This window comes from Pseudophryne corroboree, chromosome 4 (assembly GCF_028390025.1).
Source record: "Pseudophryne corroboree isolate aPseCor3 chromosome 4, aPseCor3.hap2, whole genome shotgun sequence".
Classification (NCBI taxonomy): domain Eukaryota; kingdom Metazoa; phylum Chordata; class Amphibia; order Anura; family Myobatrachidae; genus Pseudophryne; species Pseudophryne corroboree.
The window spans coordinates 194,145,298-194,171,656 of NC_086447.1; the positions used below are offsets into that span (position 1 = coordinate 194,145,298).

At 45.1% G+C, this 26,359-nt stretch overlaps 1 protein-coding gene and 1 long non-coding RNA gene across 4 annotated transcripts in view; one reads left to right on the forward strand and one right to left on the reverse strand.

Moving 5' to 3' along the window:
- LOC134909161 (claudin-1-like) overlaps positions 1–26,359 on the reverse strand; it is a 111,815-nt gene that overhangs the window by 14,502 nt on the left and 70,954 nt on the right. For both annotated transcript variants that reach the window (XM_063915690.1, XM_063915689.1), the window contains exon 3: positions 21,579–21,743. In XM_063915690.1, coding sequence (XP_063771760.1) covers positions 21,579–21,743 — 165 coding nt within the window. The remainder of the gene's footprint in view (positions 1–21,578; positions 21,744–26,359) is intronic.
- LOC134909162 (uncharacterized) overlaps positions 4,024–26,359 on the forward strand; it is a 62,827-nt gene continuing 40,491 nt past the window's right edge. The window contains exons 1-2 of one of the 2 annotated variants that reach the window (XR_010175861.1): positions 4,024–4,092; positions 6,652–6,741. This is a non-coding gene — a long non-coding RNA (uncharacterized LOC134909162). Of the gene's footprint in view, positions 4,093–6,651; positions 6,742–21,222; positions 21,327–26,359 lie in introns of those variants that run through there. The other variant, XR_010175860.1, reaches the window with a different exon arrangement.

The window sequence follows — 26,359 nt, forward strand, 5'->3', positions numbered from 1 at the left end:
TGACATGTAGGATGATACTATTGTATCATAATTGAGCACAGACAGTATAGGCAATTCAGCCTTTATAATTATAATAAGGTTCTCAACAAAAAAAAAAAAAAACAACAGCCGGTGATTTTAATAACTTTAGTCATATATTTGTTTTTCTATCACACAATTTTTTTTATATTTCACCAACTTTATTGGAATATTTTAATACATATCAATAAAAGTTAAAACATTTTAACACTTTATTCAGGTTCCAGTGTGCACCCGAAAAATATGTTTCTCTTGCTTTCTCTGCTAATCGCAGCCTGGTCTGGCAGTCTCGGAGGGAGGAAACACCTCCCAATGGGACTGCCTTGTGTGTCTGTGATTGACAGGTAGGACTTCCAATGTAAATCATTGCCAGTCACAATGAAGCCAGTGCAGTCATGGACACTGAGAGGGGTATCAGAATTTAACTGGGGTAGGGGGGAGGCTGCAGACCTGGGTAAAGTCCTGCGGTCCATAGGTAAAATCCGCCACTGGTCCCTTCTGTAATTTATATGAACATGATAATATGCTCCAACTCACCTAACGGTACTCCCTACTGTAACTTATATACACATGATATTATGCTTCCATATTCTACATTAAGTGGTACTTCCTATTGTAACTTATATACATAATAATATGGGATCCGGTCTGCATACTGGAGTTCAGGATGCCTGCACTAGGAATACTGACACAAGAATCCCAACACTAGTCAGAAAACCGAAGCTGAGGGAGGGTTAGGGTTAGGCAGCAGGGGGTGGGAGGTTTACATTTAGGCACTAGAGGGAGTGTTAAGATTAGGCACAAAAAGGGAGGGTTAGGGTTATGCGCTATGAGGGGAGGGTTAGGGTTAGGCTGTGTGAAGGGAGGTTTAAACACCGAGTTGGGAGGGTTAAGGTTAGGCTGCGGGTAGGGAGCGTTAGGGGGGCAGGGAGGTAGGGTTAGAATACTCACCTAGCAGATGTTGGAATTCTGCACAATGGGATGCCGCTATCAGTATTCTGACTGCTGGCATCCTAACTGCTGGGATACCGATACCGTCCCAATAATATGCTCACCTGGGAATTCTAATTTCCATATGTTACATTAAGCAGTACTTCTTACTGTAACTTATATGTATACTTAATAATATGCTCCTACTCACCTGGGAATTCTAATTTCCATATTCTACATGAAGCGCGGTACTTCCTACTGTAACTTAAATATACATGATAATATGCTCCAGTTCACCTGGGCATTCTATTTTCCATATTCTTCATTAAGCGTTACTTCCTACTGTAACTTATATATACTGAACATGATAATATGCTCCAATTCACCTGGGAATTCTAATTTCCATATTCTACATGAAGCGCGGTACTTCCTACTCTAACTTAAATATACATGATAATATGCTCCAGTTCACCTGGGCATTCTATTTTCCATATTCTTCATTAAGCGTTACTTCCTACTGTAACTTATATATACTGAACATGATAATATGCTCCAATTCACCTGGGAATTCTAATTTCCATATTCTACATTAAGCGCGGTACTTCCTACTGTAACCTATATATACATGATAATATGCTCCAGTTCACCTGGGCATTCTATTTTCCATATTCTACATTAAGCGGTACTTCCTGCTGAAACTTATATATACTGGACATGATAATATGCTCCAATTCACCTAGTAATTCTAATTTATTTATTTATTACCAGTTATTTATATAGCGCACACATATTCCGCAGCGCTGTACAGAGAATATTTGCCCATTCACATCAGTCCCTGCCCCAGTGGAGCTTACAATCTATATTCCCTACCACATGTACACAGACACATTCACGCTAGTGTTTAATTTTTTTTATTGGGAGCCAATTAACCTACCAGTATATTTTTGGATTGTGGGAGGAAACCGGAGTACCCGGAGGAAACCCACGCAAGTACGGGGAGAATATACAAACTCCACACAGTTAGGGCCATGGTGGGAATCGAACCCATGACCTCAGTGCTGTGAGGCAGTAATGCTAACCATTACACCATCCGTACTGCCCTAATCCGTACTGTACTAATTTCCATATTCTGCATTAAGCGGTACTCTTCCAACTTTAATTTATATATACCGTACATGATAATATGCTCCAATTCACCTAGGAATTCTAAATTCTATATTGACCGTTAATTCCTACTGTAAATTAAAAATTAATAATATTCAACTACTATGAAATCTAACAGTAACCAATGAAATCAGATTTCCTTATTTCACAATAGTGGGTATTTCGTTCTGTAAATATTTATGATAATATACTGTTACTGCAAAATATAATGATATCACAAGTCAGATACATTTCCAATTTCCTCACTATTCCCAAATATGCATTAGCAGTAGTTTATGATAATAAAAAATAAACTGTAAAGGGGGGTACACATGGGGAGATGTGTGCTGAGTGATCTATCACAAAACGCTCAGCATACATCTCTCCCACCGCTCAGGAAACAGCACAATGTGTGCTGAGCGAGGGGGAGGGGGGATGCTCGCTTCACACTCGGCCAATCTAGAACTGGCAATAGCGATGCACGGGGCTATGCATCACTATCGCTATGGAGCATACACACGGAGAGATCTGTGCTTCATTTCTAAGCAATCTAGTCAGATTGCTTAAAAATTAAGTAAAAATCACTACGTACATACCCCCCTTTAGTCTTTTTTTTAATCAACATTTCATAAAATTATGCCTATCTACACTTAAGTTTGATTAACTTGCATTTAATTTATTTTAATTTTTTTGTTTTATTCTTCAGAAAATGATGTTTTCATAGAGTTAATATAAGTTAGGTGGAATGTTTGTATGTTTTGCATGGTAATGAGGCTATGAGGTGTAGTATGGTATGCCGTCGGCTGGGATCTCGGCGGCCAGCATACCGGCGCCGGGATCCTGACCACTGGCATACCGACAGCTGGGCGAGCACAAATGAGCGCCTTGCTGGCTCGCTGCTCTCGCCACGCTGCGGGCATGGCGGTGTGACGCTATTTATTCTCCCTCCAGGGGGGTCGTGGACCCCCAAGAGGGAGAATAGTTGTCGGTATGCCGGGTGTCGGGATTCCGGCGCTGGTATACTGAGTGCCAGGATCCCAACAGCCGGCATACTGAATACCACCTGAGGCTATGTGTAGAGTTGGTGATTATGCTTGTTAGAATTGTTGTTTTATGTATTGCGGATATTGTAATCTTTGGTGGAGGTACTGTAACTATACAAACTGCTTCATGTGTTGTAGATTTGATTATATTCCCAGTTACTGCATTAGTTATTTCTACTGTATAACAACTTAACCCCCCCCCCCCCCCAAAAAAAAAAAAAATAGAGGGAGGAAGGACAAAATGTTGCAGTTTGTATTGTTCAAATACAGTGTATGATTGTGAAATATATGTGACCTTTGTTACTGAGCAGCATCACTAGACACCACAGATAAGGATCCTTTGAAACAAGCATTCATGTCACTGATGAATTATAAAGTTTGGGGAACTGCCCCCTGAAAAATCAATCTGCATTCACTTTTACAGGTCCGACTGGAAATATATCAGTTCAATACCACTAATAAATGTAGTCTTTGTTCTAAAATACAGCTCACTTTAGCCTACTTTATGCCTGAACTCAAACATGGGAGTAACAGAGCATAGAAATGACATTTATTAATGTGCCCCTTTTGTCAGGTTTAATGTTATTACATTGTCTGAACCTTACTTTCCCATATAAAGTGTACCAAGGAAAGTACAGTCCTTGTTAGCTTCATCTCCTTTTTCAAGGAGTAAAAAGTAATATGAAGCCCAGCTAAACAGCGAACATTCCCATAAATGTATCTTCTCAGCCCACAAAATAAAATCTTGTGTCTGCTCGTGAGCTCATGCAAAACTAGCAGCAAGTGACATTTATATGGCATTTTTGCACTGTAAATGACCCCTACTGCATTAGGCACAGCTCTTTTCCAAGTAAGCTCTATCTAACATTTTTCTTTTCACTTTTACTAGTACAAGTATGGGTTCTCTTCTCTGTAAAACTGATATACAGAAAGTTCAAATATGTGGAAAGAGAAAAAGGTAATTTTTCAATCTACTCGGTGATAAGGTTGTATGCTGTACTGTGAAGATACTAGACTTATGTTTAGCTCTATCCTGCTCAAGGCAGCGTTATGTGCCGGTAGAGGGTTTCCCATCACTGAGACATGCGCTGCCAGTTAGCCAGTGACTGGATCCAATGTCCTGCGTTTTGGCAGGTCTGCATAGGCTTGACCATCCGACTGTGATGATCCCAAACTAGCCCAACAGGAGTGTGTACCTTCAGTAGAACCAGATTTAGATAACTTTTCCCAGTTGGACTGGATGACTGATGATCTAGGGACTGGCTGGCAGCTCACCTTTTCCATTATAGTATGCTTCAGCAGGCTTCTCTTGGATGGTTGGCTCTGGGCCGTGTGGGGAAGCTTGGGCAGATCAAAGGGTAAACAAATCTCAGAATGAGCTGGACATCCTGGACCCTGGACCAAGTTAGTCCATGAGCTCACTGACAACTTTTGGCACAAGTAGCCAACTGCTAGCAGCCCCATAAACCTTTAACCAGTAGTTGGCGCAACTTGTCTTGGGGCCTCCAGTTGACTGGGTGCCCTGGTGACCACAGATGAGGATAGCTATTATAGGGGACATGTTAAAGATCCTACCATTACTTTAAGAACCCGTCTGGGCAAATTTGAGAATAGTGAAACTATAATCCATTCTACATATAGTGTACACAGGGACTAATTCAGAGCTGATCGTAGATGTGCTAAAATTAGCACATCTACGATCAGAATCTCTGACATGCGGGTGGACGCCCAGCACAGGGCTAGTCCACCACGGATGTCAAGCACTACCCACCCACAGAGGTGGCGATGCTTTCGCACCCGGTGAGGAGCTCCCTGTCTATGCAGCTTGTTTTGGGTTACAGCGGCTGCGTGTGATGTCATGTAGCTGCCTTGGCCCACCCTAGCAAAGGTCCGGATACACCTGCATTCTCCGGAATCGCGCCCCCCCAGCAGCACTGAAACGCCGCTGGCACGCACCCTCCCGCCCCGAGACCGCCTCTGCCTGTCAATTAGGCAGAGGCGATCTCCGCAGGGAGATGCTTTCGCATCTCACTGTGTGTGCACATGCAGTGCAGCCGCTGCATGTGCGCACTACACAAAGGGCTTCAGGCTGCGATCGCTGCCATTGCAACGATCGGGTCTGAGGGCCTAATTCAGACCTAATCGCTGTGCTGCAAATTACACTGTCCATAGATCAGATAGTGGCCGCCCAGGGGGAGCATACCTCCCAACTTTGTCCCTCCCACGCTCCCGAAAAGGGGCGTAACCTATCAAAAGGGGGATTGGCTTCACAGGAGGACCCACACTCGCGAGCCACGCCCCATTTTCATCACCGAGGGGGCATGCCCAGCGCTCTGTTAGCTGCTGGCATGCCCTCTCTCCCACTGTTTGCACTGAATAGACGCTGTGCGCATGCGCACAGCATCTATTCACCGCTGCTCTGCAAAGCAGAGCAGCGAGTGCAGGAGCCTCCCAACTGCCCCCCCAACCGCGGGACACTGCGGCCCGCGGGTGGGACAGCGGGACAGTCCCCCAAAAATGGGACTGTCCCACGAAAATTGGGACAGTTGGGAGGTATGGGGGCGTGAAAATTCGCCACATGCAAGTGTATGATCGCATGTGTACGCTGTGCGAAAATTCCCCTCAGTCAGCTGCAAAACCGTTAGCATCCCACTTGCCATCAAATGTTTTTCCCATTCTGTGCAGTGTGTGCAGTCTGTGCGTAGCTCAATATTTACTCCTCCAGTGCGAAGAAATGAGAGGTTGATCAGGGCCGGACCTGACGTCACACACTCTCCCTGAAAACACTTGGGAATGCCTGCGTTTTTCCAGACACTTCCAGAAAACGGGCAGTTACCACCCACACATGTCCTCTTCCTGTCAATCCCCCTGCGAATGCCTGTGCAATCTAAATTTTTGCACCATCCTGTTGCGGTTTCATGATGCGCCTGCACATTGCAGTGCATACGCAGTAGTTTGATAATTGACCGCTAAGCGAAAACGCACAGCAGCGATCAGGTCTGATTCAGGCCCTGAATTAGGCCCACAGACATGATTAGAAAGCGCTGACTGCCAAAGTCACTTGTAAGAGCACTGCTACACAATGAAATGAGGAAGGAAATGGTGGAATATGGAAAAAGAGGGGTCATTCTCTTACAAACAAAAATCCAGCTCTAGCACTTGTGGAAGCCTAGAAATAGTAATGTAGTATAGGTTCTTATGACCAGCCAATATATAGTATAATGCAAAACGTCTTAAGAATTTGCTTCAGTTATGGAAGTATACAAGATTCTAGTTACAACAATGGCTAGAAAGACTTATATTTATTACGTTCGTCACTTGTCATGCTTTATTACCATGACTTGCACTAAAAAAAAAAATCCTACATATATTTTCTAATTAATAAAATGTAAGAGTAAATATACAGTAGTTGAACTTTGTTCTATTCCATAAAACAGATATGGTAGTCATTTTAACGTATGTAATGATTTGATGTTTTTGTGGGGTTTTCATTAATACGTTTCTTTCTATCCTTCAGTTGTCACTGTTGGCCGTCCATACAGTAGAATTTCAGGAAGTCATAAACTTTGGGTACATAAAGATTCCAAACAATAGATTCCACACAAAGGTAACTTGTGAGGATTATTATTGATTAATGAGTTTTATGCGCTCTAGGTTAATTATTATACAGTACATTCTCTTCACTATCATCTGAATTACAGAAACTATATTCTGTGAATCGTTGGTATTCCTTGCCAGTGAGGAAGGGGGAAAGGGAGTGTGTGTGTGTAGGCGGGATTTACTAACAGTATTTGTATCTGCTGCCTGGCAGATTTATGTTTACCTTAACCATATCCAATCTGGTGCATGAAAACACGCCACCAAAGTTACATACTTAAGTAAATAACATCATAATAGTTGAGAAAATATAGGTACTTAATTACTGAAATAGCCAAACAAATCTGCCTGCAAGCTCTCTGAACTGAGTGCACAAGTCACCAACATAGGAAGCTACCAAAATCAATTTGTTAATGCTAATCCATACTGAGCAGTCAAAGTGTACTAGTCAACCACCACGTTGCTCTAAATCGAGCAAAATTTTTTTTTTTTTATTGTGTTCTACAATGCGTTCATCTAAAGTTTACTGTATCCCTACAGTTTACTGATTCCCAAAGGTTTGATGCATTATGAAAGTTAATTGTATACCCAAAGTGTTAGAATTCATTATTTCAACTGAATTTGGGGCAGACAAAAATCAGCTGCTATGGGACCCAGGCTGCTTCAAGGGCCCGTTGCTACCCCTGCACCCAGGCACAGAATGCCGTAGCTCCTCTTCACGTGGCCGCCGATGGCATAAAACCCCAATCCCACACCATTCCCCCCAAGGCTGCAGCCACCCGAAGGATGCAGTGTGTGTGTGTGTGTGTGGGGGGGCTACCTACTTGGCCCCGAGTGCTGCGATTTGCGGGCATTTAGGAGGCGGGGCCTAATGCCGGGAAGTGCCCGCCTCCATGAGAGACCTCTGTTGGACTCATGTAGTACTCACTCCCCCTCCCTCTATCTCTCTCTCTCCTCCCTCTCCATGGCACTCTCTCTCTCTTGCTTCTCTCTTTCTCTTTTGTCTCTCCCTGACACACTCTCTCTCTCTCTCTCTCTCTCTCTCTCTATCTGTGATGACACTGTCTCTGTCTCCCTCACTCTCTTCCTGACACACTCGCTCTCTCTCCTCTCTCCCTGACACTGTCTTTCCCTGACACTCTCTCTCCCTCTATGACACTCTCTCTCCCTCACTCTGTCTCTCTCCTTCTCTCTCATCCTGACACTGTCTCTCTATCTTTACAGAAAGGATGCAGACCTATGGAATAATCAAAAGCGGTTGTAGTGAGGCTTCATAAAATAAAAGAATGTAATATTGCATGGGACAAACATATGGCTATTGCTCAGTTGTAGAAAATATTAAGAATAGGTTTTCTTGCAGAATGCAGGGAAACAGCAGGAATGTTCCTCACTTTAAAGCCACGTTAACATTTTTTTTATGTGATCGCCAGCATATAAAGTGCATTTTCACAATTAACTTCTTTTCAGTTGCTCACTTGGTGTATTTTTCTTATTTAAAATGTAACATTTAAAAACGGATATTGGATGGCAAAGTAGGAAGGGAAGCGGGAAAAGAAAGGGGTTACATCTAATAAATTTGTTTCACTTATGTAATGATAATCTCTGCACATATATCTTAATACTAGGTGATTCATTGCGCCCTACAGGCGCTCTTCACAACGTCGTAAGGGGCTACGCCCCCTTAACTCTTGCACGCCCTTGTGGCGTGCAATATTTTTATTATATGTAGTATTACCTCCAATCATAATTGTGTGAGTGGTTGAATATTGCACGGACAAAGGGCGTGCAATGGTTAAGGGGTCGTAGACCCTTGCAACGGTGTGAACAGTGCACGCAGGGCCTGATGCATCACCTAGTGGGTGCTGTGTTTGGGGGAGTGGCGGGTGCTGGGGAGACGAGGATGGGGTCCTGGGGTGCCGCGGGTGGGGGAGAAGCGGTTGCAGGGCTGCCGTGGGTAGAGGAGGCGCAGGTGCAGGGGTGCTGCAGGTGGGGAGGGGGTCCGGAGCCACCGCAGGTAGAGGAGGAGGGCTGTGGGGGTGCTGCAGATTGGGCCGGGAGGTACTGCGAGTGGGGGAGGGGCGGGAAATGCTTCTCCTGCTTCTCCTCCTGGAAGCAGCTAGGCTGCTGTTCTCCCTTCGGCAGTGGCTCTCCCGGAGACTCGCACAGCAGCCAAGCAGCCAGTCACTATTGTTAGCGCCGGTGTCCCAACGCACCGCATTAAAGGGAAGAGCAGCCCTTAGCACCGGAATGCTTCGGCGCTCGGCGCTAAGGGCTGCTGGAAGCTGTAGTTTATTTAGTGTGTCTACTTTCCTGTAAAGCGACACGTTGGGACACCAGCACTAACAATAGTGACTGGCTGGCAGAACTGACTGACTCGCTGAATCAATGTAAAAGGTGAGAGTGCTGTGCAGTGTCAGTGACACTGCAGACCCACTGCACTGCACAGCACAGTCACCTTTTACATTGATTCAGCGTCCAGACATTATCCTCTGTGATATCACCTACTCTATCTGTTACATTAGCCATCTTGGGGCTTCCAGGCCGGCAGCCCAGGTGCTGTGTTGCGGAGTCAGAGCCTCTGGGGATCTGGGCGTGGCTGTGGTGGGGAGGCACTTCTGTGACATCATGCACAGAGGAGGCTCTGGGGCTCAGAGAGCAGTAAAATAATTCCCCCCCCCTATCTACAGCGCAGAGACTTGCTGCAGATGCAGTGGCATACCCTCCAGCTGTACCTTTTTGGCAGGTACAGTACCTTTTTTTATGGTCTGTACCGATTTCTGGGGCTCCAAACTTTCATTGAAAGTATAGGAAAAGGGGCGTGGCCACAACACTTTTTCGAATTTGTAGCGATTTTTATGTGTAAATTGTTGGAGGGTATGATGCTGCAGATGCAGTGGGCCTATTTTGGGGTGTGGACCTGGAGCTGCAGCTCCATCAGCCCCATTGTTAATCCTTCTCTGGGAACACACAGCAGCCAAAGGCAGAGCCTCCCATTGGATCTAATGTGTATGGGAGGCGTTTCTTGCCCAATCAGCTATGGACTGGGTGTGATAGACCTGCTGCTAACCCAATGAGAGCTCCTAGCCACTCCCAGCGTTATGCACACAGGCACAGAGTCACAGATCTGGGCTATTATACAGGATATATATAATTATATATCTTGAGACATTTATTATTAATGGTGGTAAAGCAAGTGGGAATATAGCTAGATGTGTGCCCTAAATCTGCCTATTATCTTTCCAGGCAATGGTCCCAGTCTCATATCTAAAGTTATAATGACAATGTCATGATTCATTTATATATGTCTTGTACTTTATGAATTCCTTAAATTCAAACCAATAAAAGCAAGTTGAAGAGAAATCTATATTAGGGGCAACAGTGAAACATCTTCCATTGCCATGAAGAAATAAGTCTATCAAGCCATTATTTTATGGAGTGAAGCTCTAGTTTTCCATTCAACCGTAATAATCTCTTTTTACAACATATTGTAGCAAAAAAGATTACTTCTTACATTTGGAGATCTGCATATTTGTGACATTTACTCTCCAGAACTCAGCTAGCAGGTACACCTATTTGTAATATTCCCTAATATACTGAGTACTTCTGTCCAAAGTCTAAAACATAGGACAGTACTGTAAAAGACAGGGCTGCCTGCTGCTTGCACTTACCGGGATCGGTATGAAATACCTCCAATCAAAATCCAGACGTTCAAAATCCCGACACCAATTGACCGATGGTCAAAATCCCGACAGGGGTCAAAATCCCGACATGGACAAAATACCGACATTTATAATACCGACAAGGTCAAAATACCGACATGTAAAATGCCGACAGGTCAAAATACCGACATGCAGTTTTTGATGGTTTTTGTGTGTATGTCGACATAAGTCAACATGGACACCATATAAAGTGTACCGCTGCGCTCGCCATGCTTCGGGCACGGTGCCTCGCTGCGCTCGGCACACTATTTTATTCCCCCTCCAGGTCCACTGGGATGGTAAAGTATGAACAAGTCGGTTTCAATTAAAAAAATTCATAAAAAACTCATGTCGGTATTTCGACCTGTCTGCATTTTACATGTCGGTATTTTGTGCCCAAGCTCTTGAGAACTTGAGAATAGTGCGTTCTGTTGGTAGTTAATAAAGAGTTTCTAGTGTATAGAGAGATTGGGGGCCAGATGTAATGGCTTGCAAGACGGCCAGAGCTCCGAGATAAACTGGTTGGTTTTGCCTTGTAAACGTTTGCTGCTTTAAAAAAGTGTACGAGTTCGGCTGGAGTCTCTGAGCTCTGGCCGTCTCACAAGCCATTACATCCAGCCCTGGGTGTCTGCTGAGCTGCACAGAGTAATCCAGGAGATGTCAGATCTCTACCAAGAAGATTGTCTCTGTTTATTTTTTCTAAATAATGCTTCATTTGTTTGTAAATCCTAATGTCATATTGAAGAAGGTGGGTGAGCTATTGGAATTAAAACAAAAAAATATCTACTGTATATGCGTTGGGTAGAAAATCCTCAATGTAGTATGAATATATATGCATAATTCCATCCCTTAGGATATGTAACAATATTATGGCTATAATACAACCAGAGCAGGCTCTAACCAATTGTGTCCATGGAAAGAATATAGCTGGTGCCCCTTAAGTGACGTGGAGGCAGACCACCGTGCTTGCTGGGTGCCCCCTGGAGCAATGGCATCCTAGGCATTCACCTATATGGATTATGCCTAGGGCTGACTCTGAATATAAATAGCATAGGCACAGACTAATAGTAGACATTCTCATTATACACACGATGCACCTGTCTTGATACACAAATAGGAGAAGGGTTTTTGAAATGGCACATGTGAATAAGCAGATCAAGCAAATAGAACCCTAAATTTAATTTTAATTTTAATTGCACAGAGTTAGTATTCCTGCAGAGCCTGCTGTAAATAGCCTCCAATGTGTGGCATGAGTAAGGCTCCATGTGCTAGTAGATATAGCAAGATAAGAGGTCAGTGTTGAGTGGTCTATGTAATATTAATCAAACACTATTCAACTGTCTACCTGGCTCAGACTATAATGTAGAACTTAAATCATTCAGAGTGTCAGCAATGTCTGTTCTGTCCTGCTAAGTCTTATTTGTGTATGATCTCAAATTTATAGCTATGCCACCAGGCTCAAACTAAAATAAATTCTGAAACGTCCATAAACCAAAGAGCAGGAACAGTTCTAGGAGCCGTCTACTGACTTATGAGTGATGGACAGACCTACAAGCCATAAATTACATTATCTTTACTTTTCTAATAAAACTCTTGAGAGATGAGATTTTTTTTTTTTTTTTGTTCCTTAGCAAACAAGACTTTGTTTAGGAAGAAGTAAGTTCTTTCTGGTGATGGGAACCCAGACACTGGACTTGTACACTTCCGGCAAGCTATACAATATATATTTGCAATATTAAAAACACACACACACACACACACACACACACACACACACACACACACACACACACACACACACACACACACACACACACACTCTCTCTCTCTCTCTCTCTCTCTCTCTCTCTCTCTCTCTCTCTCTCTCTCTCTAGGGGTGTGCACTTGAAATTTTTCGGGTTTTGTGTTTTGGTTTTGGGTTCGGTTCCGTGGCCGTGTTTTGGGTTTCGAACGCGTTTTGGCAAAACCTCACCGAATTTTTTTTGTCGGATTCGGGTGTGTTTTGGATGCGGGTGTTTTTTTTCAAAAAACCCTAAAAAACAGCTTAAATCATAGAATTTGGGTGTCATTTTGATCCCATAGTATTATTAACCTCAATAACCATAATTTCCACTAATTTTCAGTCTATTCTGAACACCTCACACCTCACAATATTATTTTTAGTCCTAAAATCTGCACCGAGGTCGCTGGATGGCTAAGCTAAGCGACCCAAGTGGCCGACACAAACACCTGGCCCATCTAGGAGTGGCACTGCAGTGTCAGGCAGGATGGCCCTTCCAAAAAATACTCCCCAAACAGCACATGACGTAAAGAAAAAAAGAGGCGCAATGAGTTAGCTGTGTGAGTAAGCTAAGCGACCCTAGTGGCCGACACAAACACCTGGCCCATCTAGGAGTGGCACTGCAGTGTCAGGCAGGATGTCCCTTCCAAAAAATACTCCCCAAACAGCACATGACGCAAAGAAAAAAAGAGGCGCAATGAGGTAACTGTGTGAGTAAGCTAAGCGACCCTAGTGGCCGACACAAACACCTGGCCCATCTAGGAGTGGCACTGCAGTGTCAGGCAGGATGGCCCTTCCAAAAAATACTCCCCAAACAGCACATGACGCAAAGAAAAAAAGAGGCGCAATGAGGTAGCTGTGTGAGTAAGCTAAGCGACCCTAGTGGCCGACACAAACACCTGGCCCATCTAGGAGTGGCACTGCAGTGTCAGGCAGGATGTCCCTTCCAAAAAATACTCCCCAAACAGCACATGATGCAAAGAAAAAAAGAGGCGCAATGAGGTAGCTGTGTGAGTAAGCTAAGCGACCCTAGTGGCCGACACAAACACTTGGCCCATCTAGGAGTGGCACTGCAGTGTCAGGCAGGATGTCCCTTCCAAAAAATACTCCCCAAACAGCACATGACGCAAAGAAGAAAAAAAGAAAAAAGAGGTGCAAGATGGAATTGTCCTTGGGCCCTCCCACCCACCCTTATGTTGTATAAACAGGACATGCACACTTTAACCAACCCATCATTTCAGCGACAGGGTCTGCCACACGACTGTGACTGAAATGACTGGTTGGTTTGGGCCCCCACCAAAAAAGAAGCAATCTCTCCTTGCACAAACTGGCTCTACAGAGGCAAGATGTCCACCTCATCATCATCGTCAGATTCATCACCCCTTTCACTGTGTACATCCCCCTCCTCACAGATTATTAATTCGTCCCCACTGGAATCCACCATCTCAGATCCCAGTGTACTTTCTGGAGGCAATTGCTGATGGTGAATGTCTCCATGGAGTAATTGATTATAATTCATTTTAATGAACATCATCTTCTCCACATTTTCTGGAAGTAACCTCGTACGCCGATTGCTGACAAGGTGAGCGGCGGCACTAAACACTCTTTCGGAGTACACACTGGAGGGAGGGCAACTTAGGTAGAATAAAGCCAGTTTGTGCAAGGGCCTCCAAATTGCCTCTTTTCCCTGCCAGTATACGTACGGACTTTCTGACGTGCCTACTTGGATGCGGTCACTCATATAATCCTCCACCATTCTTTCAATGGTGAGAGAATCATATGCAGTGACAGTAGACGACATGTCAGTAATCATTGGCAGGTCCTTCAGTCCGGACCAGATGTCAGCATTAGCAGTCGCTCCAGACTGCCCTGCATCACCGCCAGCGGGTGGGCTCGGAATTCGTAGCCTTTTCCTCACACCCCCAGTTGCGGGAGAATGTGAAGGAGGAGATGTTGACAGGTCGCGTTCCGCTTGACTTGACAATTTTCTCACCAGCAGTTCTTTGAACCCCTGCAGACTTGTGTCTGCCGGAAAGAGAGATCCAACGTAGGTTTTAAATCTAGGATCGAGCACGGTGGCCAAAATGTAGTGCTCTGATTTCAACAGATTGACCACACGTGAATCCTGGTTAAGCGAATGAAGGGCTCCATCCACAAGTCCCACATGCCTAGCAGAATCGCTCTGTTTTAGCTCCTCCTTCAATGCCTCCAGCTTCTTCTGCAAAAGCCTGATGAGGGGAATGACCTGACTCAGGCTGGCAGTGTCTGAACTGACTTCACGTGTGGCAAGTTCAAAGGGCAGCAGAACCTTGCACAACGTTGAAATCATTCTCCACTGCGCTTGAGTCAGGTGCATTCCCCCTCCTTTGCCTATATCGTGGGCAGATGTATAGGCTTGAATGGCCTTTTGCTGCTCCTCCATCCTCTGAAGCATATAGAGGGTTGAATTCCACCTCGTTACCACCTCTTGCTTCAGATGATGGCAGGGCAGGTTCAGGTTTTTTTGGTGGTGCTCCAGTCTTCTGTACGCGGTGCCTGCACGCCGAAAGTGGCCCGCAATTCTTCTGGCCACCGACAGCATCTCTTGCACGCCCCTTTCGTTTTTTAAATAATTCTGCACCACCAAATTCAAGGTATGTGCAAAACATGGGACGTGCTGGAATTTGCCCAGATTTAATGCACGCACAATATTGCTGGCGTTGTCCGATGCCACAAATCCCCAGGAGAGTCCAATTGGGGTAAGCCATTCTGCGATGATCTTCCTCAGTTGCCGTAAGAGGTTTTCAGCTGTGTGCGTATTCTGGAAAGCGGTGATACAAAGCGTAGCCTGCCTAGGAACGAGTTGGCGTTTGCGAGATCCTGCTACTGGTGCCGCCGCTGCTGTTCTTGCAGCGGGAGGCAATACATCTACCCAGTGGGCTGTCACAGTCATGTAGTCCTGAGTCTGCCCTGCTCCACTTGTCCACATGTCGGTGGTTAAGTGGACATTGGGTACAACTGCATTTTTTAGGACACTGGTGAGTCTTTTTCTGACGTCCGTGTACATTCTCGGTATCGCCTGCCTAGAGAAGTGGAACCTAGATGGTATTTGGTAACGGGGGCACACTGCCTCAATAAATTGTCTAGTTCCCTGTGAACTAACGGCGGATACCGGACGCACGTCTAACACCAACATAGTTGTCAAGGCCTCAGTTATCCGCTTTGAAGCAGGATGACTGCTGTGATATTTCATCTTCCTCGCAAAGGACTGTTGGACAGTCAATTGCTTACTGGAAGTAGTACAAGTGGTCTTCCGACTTCCCCTCTGGGATGACGATCGACTCCCAGCAGCAACAACAGCAGCGCCAGCAGCAGTAGGCGTTACACTCAAGGATGCATCGGAGGAATCCCAGGCAGGAGAGGACTCGTCAGACTTGCCAGTGACATGGCCTGCAGGACTATTGGCTTTCCTGGGTAAGGAGGAAATTGACACTGAGGGAGTTGGTGGTGTGGTTTGCGCGAGCTTGGTTACAAGAGGAAGGGATTTACTGGTCAGTGGACTGCTTCCGCTGTCGCCCAAAGTTTTTGAACTTGTCACTGACTTATTATGAATGCGCTGCAGGTGACATATAAGGGAGGATGTTCCGAGGTGGTTAACGTCCTTACCCCTACTTATTACAGCTTGACAAAGGCAACACACGGCTTGACACCTGTTGTCCGCATTTCTGTTGAAATACTTCCACACTGAAGAGCTGATTTTTTTGGTATTTTCACCAGTCATGTCAATGGCCATATTCCTCCCACGGACAACAGGTGTCTCCCCGGGTGCCTGACTTAAACAAACCACCTCACCATCAGAATCCTCCTTGTCAATTTCCTCCCCAGCCCAAGCAACACCCATATCCTCATCCTGGTGTACTTCAACACTGACATCTTCAATTTCACTATCAGGAACTGGACTGCGGGTGCTCCTTTCAACACTTGCAGGGGGCGTGCAAATGGTGGAAGGCGCAAGCTCTTCCCATCCAGTGTTGGGAAGGTCAGGCATCGCAACCGACACAATTGGACTCTCCTTTGGGATTTGGGATTTCGAAGAACGCACAGTTCTTTGCTGTGCTTTTGCCGCAAGTCTTTTCTTTTTTCTAGCGAGAGGATGAGTGCTTCCATCCTCATGTGAAGCTGAACCACTAGCCATGAACATAGTCCAGGGCCTCAGCCGTTCCTTGCCACTCCGTGTCGTAAATGGCATATTGGCAAGTTTACGCTTCTCCTCAGACGCTTTTAATTTTGATTTTTGGGTCATTTTTTTACTGATCTTTTGTGTTTTGGATTTTACATGCTCTGTACTATGACATTGGGCATCGGCCTTGGCAGACGACGTTGATGGCATTTCATCGTCTCGGCCATGACTAGTGGCAGCAGCTTCAGCACGAGGTGGAAGTGGATCTTGATCTTTCCCTATTTTTTTAACCTCCACATTTTTGTTCTCCATATTTTGCGCACAACTAAAAGCCACCACAGGTATACAATATAGATGGATGGATAGTATAGTATTACTTTTACTTATGGACGACGAGTGACGACACAGAGGTAGGTACAGCCGTGGCCTACCGTACTGCTGCTTAGTGCTTATATATAAATATAATATACTGTATAACGGACCTGGTGGACAGTGTCAGCAGACTGGTAAACTAGTATGAAGAAAGAAAAAAAAAAACACCACAGTGTTTTTCAGGCAGACAAACGTATACTGGACTGGTGGTCACTGTCAGCAAAACTGTGCAGTGTGCACTGACTGTACTCCTGCTATAACTGCTCCCCAGTCCCCACAATTAGGCAGTGTGAGCAGTGCACTCAGCACAGATATATCATGCAGCAGTGCAGCACAGAGTGAGCACAGATATGGATTGGTGGAGCGTTTTTTTTCAGGCAGAGAAACAACGGATTAAACTCAAAACCCTGCACTGTACTCCCTAACAGCTGCTACCCGTCCCCAATCCTCCCCACAATTTATAACTAACTAAGTTCTACTATAACGGAGAGGACGCCAGCCACGTCCTCTCCCTATCAATCTCAATGCACGTGTGAAAATGGCGGCGACGCGCGGCTCCTTATATAGAATCCGAGTCTCGCGAGAATCCGACAGCGGGATGATGACGTTCGGGCGCGCTCGGGTTAACCGAGCAAGGCGGGAGGATCCAAGTCTGCTCGGACCCGTGCAAAAAAGGGTGAAGTTCGGGCGGGTTCGGATTCCGAGGAACCGAACCCGCTCATCACACACACACACACACACACACACACACACACACACACACACACACACACACACACATACATATTTTAGGACATAATTTTTCGACCCGTGTCCAAAGCAAGTATCTTACATGGTTTAGCAAGAGGTCACTGAATATTTATCAGGGAACCTCATTTCCCCAGACCAGTCCCCTGCTGAGAGCCGAGTGCCACATCGATACAGGAAGATGTGCTGTCAGACACAACCTTATATCTAACTTGATCAATTTTGATCAAGAAGGTCATCTTGAACAACCAACATCTCAATCCCATGCTTGACCACTGTAAGCTAAAGTTCTCCTGGATAAAAAAAATAAATTGGGTGTATGAACTTTGTTCCATGTAGAAACAAAAAGAGAACTTTGGGCCTGATACAGAGGTGCACGCAGTTGCATTCACAACTTTGATTTTGGACGCTGCAGACTTGCAAAGATATGCTAATGACTCAGCCGCTATTTTTGCACCCACTGTCGGCGTTTCAGATCATCTGCTTACATACAAAAGAAGCAGCATCAAGAACATCGGTTGCACCTTCACACATTTGAGCAACCCAATGGTGTCACAGAATATCCATCGCAACTAAGACACTGGGGACAGTCCAACTACAAACAAACTTGCAGCGGCTGACTAGGACACGCCCAGGAACCAGTAGCGGCATGCCTGCATTTGTAGCCACCCTCGTTACCTCCCTCAAACACTCACTACATGTCACTCATTTTGCAAATAAATCCTCACTGAGTCCGTCAACACTAGTCAATCACTGCACATGCGCATTGCGGCTATGATGCATGTGCTGTATCAAACAATTGCTCCACTGCATCTGACATTGACATTGTGTCCACCTCTGACTCAAGCCTTTTGTCTCATTCCAATTGTAAAGCACAACAGAATATGCTGACACTATATAAATAATGCTTAATAAATAAAATAAGTAAATATAAAGCATTGTTTGCAATCACAATCTTCACTGTAATGGGAGTCTCATCCCGTCATCTGCAGCCTGTAATCGGTAACACATCACTCATCTCATGATGTAATCTGTGCTGCTGGGGACCCTGCTCCTTCTACTATCTAACACTCAGTCTGTTTTATCCTGCTGCGTCACATCATGTCACTGCCCCTGTCACCTGCAGCCCTGCTCTCTGTAACACATGAGCAACATCACCAGTTCTTACTTACAATTGGGATGCCGGCAGTCGTGATTCCGGTGCTGGTATTGTGACCCATGTTGGGAACCCGGAGTCGGCCTTTAAACCAATGTCGGGATTCCGGCGTTGATATTCAAACTGCCACTATTCTGAACGCCAGTATGCTGACCAGATCCCTCCCAATCAACCTGATCCAATCTTGCCCCTCCTTTCCACTTCAACAAATGGACAACATATGATGACAGAACATCTCCGAGTAATGAGAGCTCTAAAGAATAGGATGCATTCCTTCCAATTCTGCTCACTTCTGTGCTAAATCTGGTAGACAAGCCCAAGTCAGACGTTCCATTACTCGTACGCACACAATGCACCAAATGCTCAAAGCTCTCATAACTGATATAATTTCAGATTTAAAATCCTCAATCCAGAATATCAGCATGGAATTGTGTATATTGGTGAACGGATGAATCACCTAGAAAAAGGAACTGGTGGCCCAGTATTAGCGCACTTTCTAGATGGAAGTTTTTGATTGGTATACAAAGTCTCCACTGGTACCCAACCTCTGTCCTGAAATGTTTTGATGTGTCCTTGGCCACATCCTAATTACAGATCAGACTGCTAGTGCACAGAACTGGAATTTCCCCATTATCCCAATTCATACAAATAAAACTAGAGACACCATATTTCCCCTTGCCCTCCTCACCCCAAATGACAGCATCACTGGCATGAGTATACCGCGGATAGCGAAGGTGCCTCTCAACCCCACTCTACCGCAAAACAAAAACCTATTTAGTTTAAATGAATCACCTTTGTTGAACCCTGTTACAGACACTGATTAAATTGCTTTATTATTCATTCAGCCTCACTTACTGTCTTCAGTTACTTGATGACGCATCTATGATCAGATAATATGCTTATCTTATCTCCCGGATTGTGTCATCCTAGCTTTTGTAACCCCTTCCCTCTCACTCTTTTTATTCTGTACCCCTGCTCCTTGCTTTACAAATATTCAACAAAAATCAAACATTGAAAAAAATAACCTTATCATTAACAGTCTTAATTCTAGCCATCACATTTCCCTATCAATGACCCAAATCCTAACACCTTAATATGGGAAGCAGTTAAAATACTGCCAGTCTGGATCCCGATGGTCACAGCCAAAATTTTAGAGCACTGCTAAATGTGTATAACGTGCAAATATTAAAGGGTTTGGTATATTTAGATGACATCCATCATATCAACATTCATAGGGTCTATGAACTAAGCATTGGATTGAGATAAATTGGATGGAGATAAAGGTGGTCATTCCGAGTTGTTCGCTCGCTAGCAGTTTTTAGCAGCCGTGCAAACACTATGCCGCTGCCCACTGGGAGTGTATTTTAGCTTTGCAGATGTGCGAACAAAGGGATCGCAGAGCGGCTACAAAAATTTTTTGTGCAGTTTCAGAGTAGCTTCAGACCTACTTAGCGCTTGCGATCACTTCAGACTGTTCAGTTCCTGTTTTGACGTCACAAACACGCCCTGGGTTCGCCCAGCCACGCCTATGTTTTTGCTGGCATGCCTGCATTTTTCCGAACACTCCCTGAAAACGGTCATTTGACACCCAGAAAAGCCCACTTCATGTCAATCACTCTGCGGCCAGCAGTGCGACTGAAAAGCTTCGCTAGACCCTGTATGAAACTACATAGTTCGTTGTAATAGTACGTCGCGCGTGCGCATTGCGCCGCATATGCATGCGCAGAAGTGACGATTTTTGCCTCATCGCTGCACAGCGAACTAATGCAGCTAGCGATCAACTTGGAATGACCACCAAAGTCACAGCCAATCAGCTTCTAACTACCATGGTACATGGTGTTTGTTTTTTCAAATTATAGTTAGGTGCCGATTGGCTGGTACTTTATTGCCAGCCATTTTATCTCTCTCCAAGGCTTAGTAAATAGACCCCTTAATGTCGTAACATGTAATCTGGGAGACATATTAGTAATTCATCTTCTAGTGAATACTTAGGCTTAGTGACTATTAGGGATCAACATTTTCAAGCAAGATACACTTGAAAATTTGACAATATAAAAAGTGTTCATGACAGTGAACACCATAATATTCATAATTATAGCAGAGAGTATGTGCATGCTGTTACTAGCCTGTAATGTCTGTCATTTTATACATTCAGCATGATGTGAGAAGGCATATTTATTTATTAACTTTTTTTTATATATAGCGCTTACATATTAAGCAACGCTATACAGAAAATATGTGACCTGTCACATTGGAGCTTACAGTCTAAATCAGAGGTTCTCAAACTCGGTCCTCGGGAGCCCACACAGTGCATGTTTTGCAGGTAACCAAGCAGGTGCACAGGTGTATTAATTACTCACTGACACATTTTAAAAGGTCCACAGGTGGAGCTAATTATTTCACTTGCGATTCTGTGAGGAGACCTGCAAAACATGCACTGTGTGGGCCCCCGAGGACCGAGTTTGAGAACCTCTGGTCTAAATTCTGTATCATACACAAACATCATACAATAGGGCTAATCTGTATTATATCCTTTTTCAGGTATATGTGTAATATGTACCTTTACATATATCTATGAACATTCCAAGGACAACAATTGAATGTTGATTTATGGCTGAGATCCATCCCATCTGCAACTAGTCTTGACATCTGTATAACCAATTTTTTTTTTCAACGCGAAGCAGTAAGTGAACCCTTACCAATCCAGACCAGTATGGCCACTGAGTATTGCTGAGCTACCTCAGTAGGATGACCTTTAGAAATGATGGCAATGAGTGATTTCTATCATCCAAAATAGTAGACCCTATAATCAGAGCTGTTGAATCTTAGCCTTCCTACATTTTACATCTAAATTAAGGGGAGTAGAATTAAGGGTTCCAACAATCTTTTTAGTTATTTGTTATGACCTTTTGCTATAGGTATTAAAATAAGGTACCTGCAAAAATGAAAACCAGTCCCCCAGAGAGCGCAATCTTCCCCTTGGTGTTTTCATCACTGCTTCCGAATTTGGTGCACTTCAGTCCAAACAAGGAGATTATGCAGGCAAAGAGACCCAGGATGAGGGAGATGATCATCAGGGCACGGCAAGCCTGGATATAAGCTGTGGGAGACAGACAAGAGCTCCGATCACTGTCACCATTCATGAGGCAGATTTAATCAAATAACAGAACATAAGTTTACCCTTGTGGGGGGGAAAATAATCAATATTTCCAGCATGGCTTCCTCCATTTAGTACAAAGCAGTCTGCTACTTAGCTGCCTGTATATTTTCCTATAGCCATTACCTGGCCTGCAGTAATTCTTTGATGAGGAGGCTGTTTATAACTAAAGTGGTATCCGGACTCCAGGTCGACAACAAAAAGGTCGACACACCTTAGGTCGACACCAATTGGTCGACACACCTTAGGTCGACATGGACAAAATGTCGACATGGACAAAAGGTCGACAGGAACAAGGTCGACATGGAAAAAGGTCATATTACATAATTGTAATATAATAAATAATATTAAGCAGTGACATGCAGTCAGGGTAGGCAGGGGAGAAGAGCCTCACCTGTGATACTCAAGTACACTCCAGAGTTTTGAGTATAATAATGATTAGAATAATACAAAGGAAGAGATGTAAACTTATACATATTTTTTATTATTATTTATATATTCTTTGTGTTATAATAATCATTTTTCTAGTTAAAACTCACCACCAAATCATATATCGTGTGTAAATCTGACCCTGGTACTAGCCAGAGTCTCCCCAGCCATTGACCTCACAGCACCTCACTGATCTAGAGTGATGCAGTTCTACAAGAATAACATATTCTTAATATTCCAATCAGGGCCGTTGGAATGGAGGGGGGGGGGGGGGGTTGCTCCCTCCAAAACTTGAAAGAGGCGCCATCCACATCCACCGGGACTCGCAACCGCACAAATGTACAGCCGCCACCAGCCTCAGTGCTGCCCGCGCTGCATTAGCACTAGCAACCAGGGCCAGCCCTATAATAATGCACACTACGTAGCTGAGTAAGGCGCTGCATATAGAGTGCACTCTAGCTGTGATAGAGCCAGCAGCCTGTGTCGCTACTGTATATCTAACTACAGCACTCACTGATCACAGTGATCAGTGCTGCTGCAGACGCGGCTCTTCCTTGTTCAGTATTCAGTGCATATGTAATAAGTGATGGGGCGTCATGACGTCACGCCGCTCATTAAAATATGCAGAAACTGTGCAGGGGCAGTATTTCACAGCCACATTCGAGTGGAGGAAGCTCTTTTTGGCAGTTGGAACACGCTGCCCATCGGCGCCATTGTATCCCAGGGGCCTCTTACTTAGGTATGCTGCTGGCGCTGAGCCAAGATTACAATCTTTAATCCATTATTTTCAGTTTCATGTTGCTCATACCCTTATACATTAATTCATGAACTTCTTTGCTCCACACTACAGTCTGTCTAATTTTACCCAGGAAGGCTGCTGCAGCATGAGTTCGAAACCCCTAGTTTCCAACGCCCCCAGTGTGCCTCTCACCTGCTCTCTCCCTGTCTCTCCCCCCATCTGCCTCTCACCTCTCACCTGCTCTCTCCCTGTCTCTCCCCCCATGTGCCTCTCACCTGCTCTCTCCCTCTGTGTGCCTCTCACTTGCTCTCTCCCACCGTGTGCCTCTCACCTGCTCTCTCCCCCCGTGTGCCTCTCACCTGCTGTCTCCCTGTCTCTCCCCCATCTGCCTCTCACCTGCTCTCTCCTTGACTCTCCCCCCGGGTACCTCTCACCTCTCTCTCCACTGTGTACCTCTCACCTGCTCTCTCACTGTCTCCCTCCCCATCTGCCTCTCACCTGCTCTCTCCCTGTCTCACCCCCTGTGTGCCTCTCACCTGCTCTCTCCCTAGCTCTCCCCCTGTGGGGTATGAGATTACTGTGTGTGATGTGTTCCTTTCACTGTCAATCTTACAGCTGGCTGCTAGCTACATTGCCTTTCGAGTCACCCACTGTCTCCCTGTACCCTTGGGGTTACTATTGTGTGGCCATGCCCCTTCCTTGTGAAGCCACACCCCCTTTTGCCTTCAGCGCATGCTGCCTCTTTACAAAGTTTATCTCATCAAGGGAAAAAAATTAAGCTTGTGCCGGCCCTGCTAGCAGCGGTGCGTGCGGCACCGCTACTATTACTTTGCACAGCAGGCAGTGCTAACGCTGCCTTCCCCGTGTGCTCCGCCATCCCCACCTCATTTCCTGAAGTGTATACACTCTGCGGAGACGTGCTGCTTGTGACAACAGAGGTATGCAGCGGCATAGCTACTGGCTACTGGGGAAGGGGTAGGATAAATCATAGTACGTACATATATGTATTGTAATGAGTTTCAGAATCTTTAGGGAAGGGCTTTGCATTAGCACAAAGTAGCAGACGCATCAGGGGCAAAAGTCGCAGCCATGGATACTTGTCCGTTCGACTCTGAATCAGGTCCCAAGAGTGTAAGTAATGGCTGAAACAGTTCTGTGCATATTTCTGTCCATATACAGAGCCACGATGCGTTCTGGTCGGCAACAGTAATATAAGTGATCGTTTTACACCAAGTACACAACACAGACACTGACATCCCACTTGTGCCCATGTTTTAAGCCAGTGGTCAGGGAACTTTTTTACCTTTTACCCCAAAATATATTTAGATACGCCAACCGTTACCCCCTTGATTTGAAATGAAGGAAATCATATATTATTGTGCATATACAGTATACTGGTTATCACTGTTTATATGGCAATTCTGAGATACTGTGTGTGTATATATATATATATATATATATATATTAGCCAGTTATTTTTTGCCAATGAATGGTTTAATTAACACTTTCTCCCCAAAACACCAGAATGAATGTAAGAAAGATGGATGAGGGGGGAGGGGGAACCACAACTTTTAGGAGACAGGGTAATGTCAGTGGGAATTTCCCTGTGTTATGTGGGCCACTGTCTGATCCTGCTGAACTCCGTCAGCGATCAGCCACAGAACACTTCAAGTTCTGTGTGTGGGTTGGTGAGCCGCGGGCGGGAGGACAGGACAGCGCAGAACGGGCGGGCGTGAGGGAGCACAGTGTGATGTCAGCATGTCACACCATGGCCAGGAACACAGCACATGGTGGCCAGGAACACAGCGCAGGGCGGGCAGGAGGGAGCGCAGTGTGACATCAGCGCGTCACATCGCGAGCCGGACGGTGCTGGACGGGGCTGTATCTCGGCAGCGCGACCGTCCATTACCCCCAGGAATTTCATTTTTACCCCATTTGGGGTAATTTACACCTGTTCCCTGACCACTGTTTTAAGCCATTTATTTTACATGCAACAAACGTAACTACTGTTAAGCATTAATAAAACTACAAACAGGATGTAGTTAGGAGACCGCCGGTCACAATACCGAAGCTGGGATCCTGCAGCCTCACAATCCCGACAGTTGACATGCAGACTAACAGGGACTATTCCCACTCGTGAGTGTCCACGACACCCATACAGTGGGAATAGAACCTGTGATGAGCGCAGCAGCATGGAAAGCGTGGAGGGCTTTGTTGTGCTCGCCCCCACGCCGGGCATCTAAAAGTCCGCAGCATGGGTAAGCTAGGATTTTTATTTATTTATTCCCATGAATGGGTGGATATGGGCCCTCAGTGCATTGCTTTGCCCAGGCCCTACAATGCAGCCTAACCCTAACCTTCCCAGTGGCACCTAACCCTAACCTTCTCCCAAAGCCTAACCCTAACCCTCCCGGCGGCACCTAACCCTAAACTTCTCCCGCAGTCTATCCCTAAGCCTTTTGGTGGTACATAACCTCTACCGGCGGCATTCTCGGAATGGCAAAATTTCAGTTGTCAGCACTGTGAACCCCTTGATGTTCATTATGCATGTCGACATTTGAACTATGTCAGCATTATGCTGACATTGTGGTGTCTACCTTATTAATGCCGACATGGTAATTGTCGACCATGAGACTAAATCCCGAGCACCACAAGCATAACTGACAGAGTAATCCACATCACACAGGACAAAGGGCACTGCTCCAATTAAGGGGTTGGCTGGGTTGGGCAGGCTAGTATCTGTCCCCTGGGCTAGTACAATTCTAGCACTTTAGGCCAGAACCGCACGCTGTGCAGATGTATGCTGTATGTGGTTTGCCACTTGTCATACAGGAAGTGTTTTGTTACACAGGAAGTGTTTGTTATTACAGGAAGTACTGCTGCAGCCAGTGTTTAGCATAAGTTGCAGCTAATAAAGACACTTCTGCAGTTCTTCAAAGACTCCATATTACACGCTGCATCACTTCTCCACACTTTTCACTGCTTCTTGAATAGCCCCCGGAAAGTACTAAAGCGGAGAGAGATAAAGTACCAGCCAATCCACTCCGTACTACCATGTTGTGTTTGAAAAATGACAGTAGCAGATTGGTAGTTTATCTCTGTCCACTGTCACTCTCCAAGGCTTAGCACATCTGTCCCTGTATCTGGCCGCTTGTCATTTACCTGTAATGTAGGGTCCAGCAGTTTATTTTAGGCTAAATGTTGATTGGTAGATGGCTCTGGCTATTCACCAATAACAGTGATGGCATGTTTCCATACACTGATTGGTGAATTGCAGGAGTTATCAACCAATCAGATTTCAGAAGGGTTCAGGAACAGACATTGGCCAGTATTTACTAAGAATCCGAGTTTGTCCGATTTGTGTTTTTTTTTCTAAGTCCCAATCCGGGAA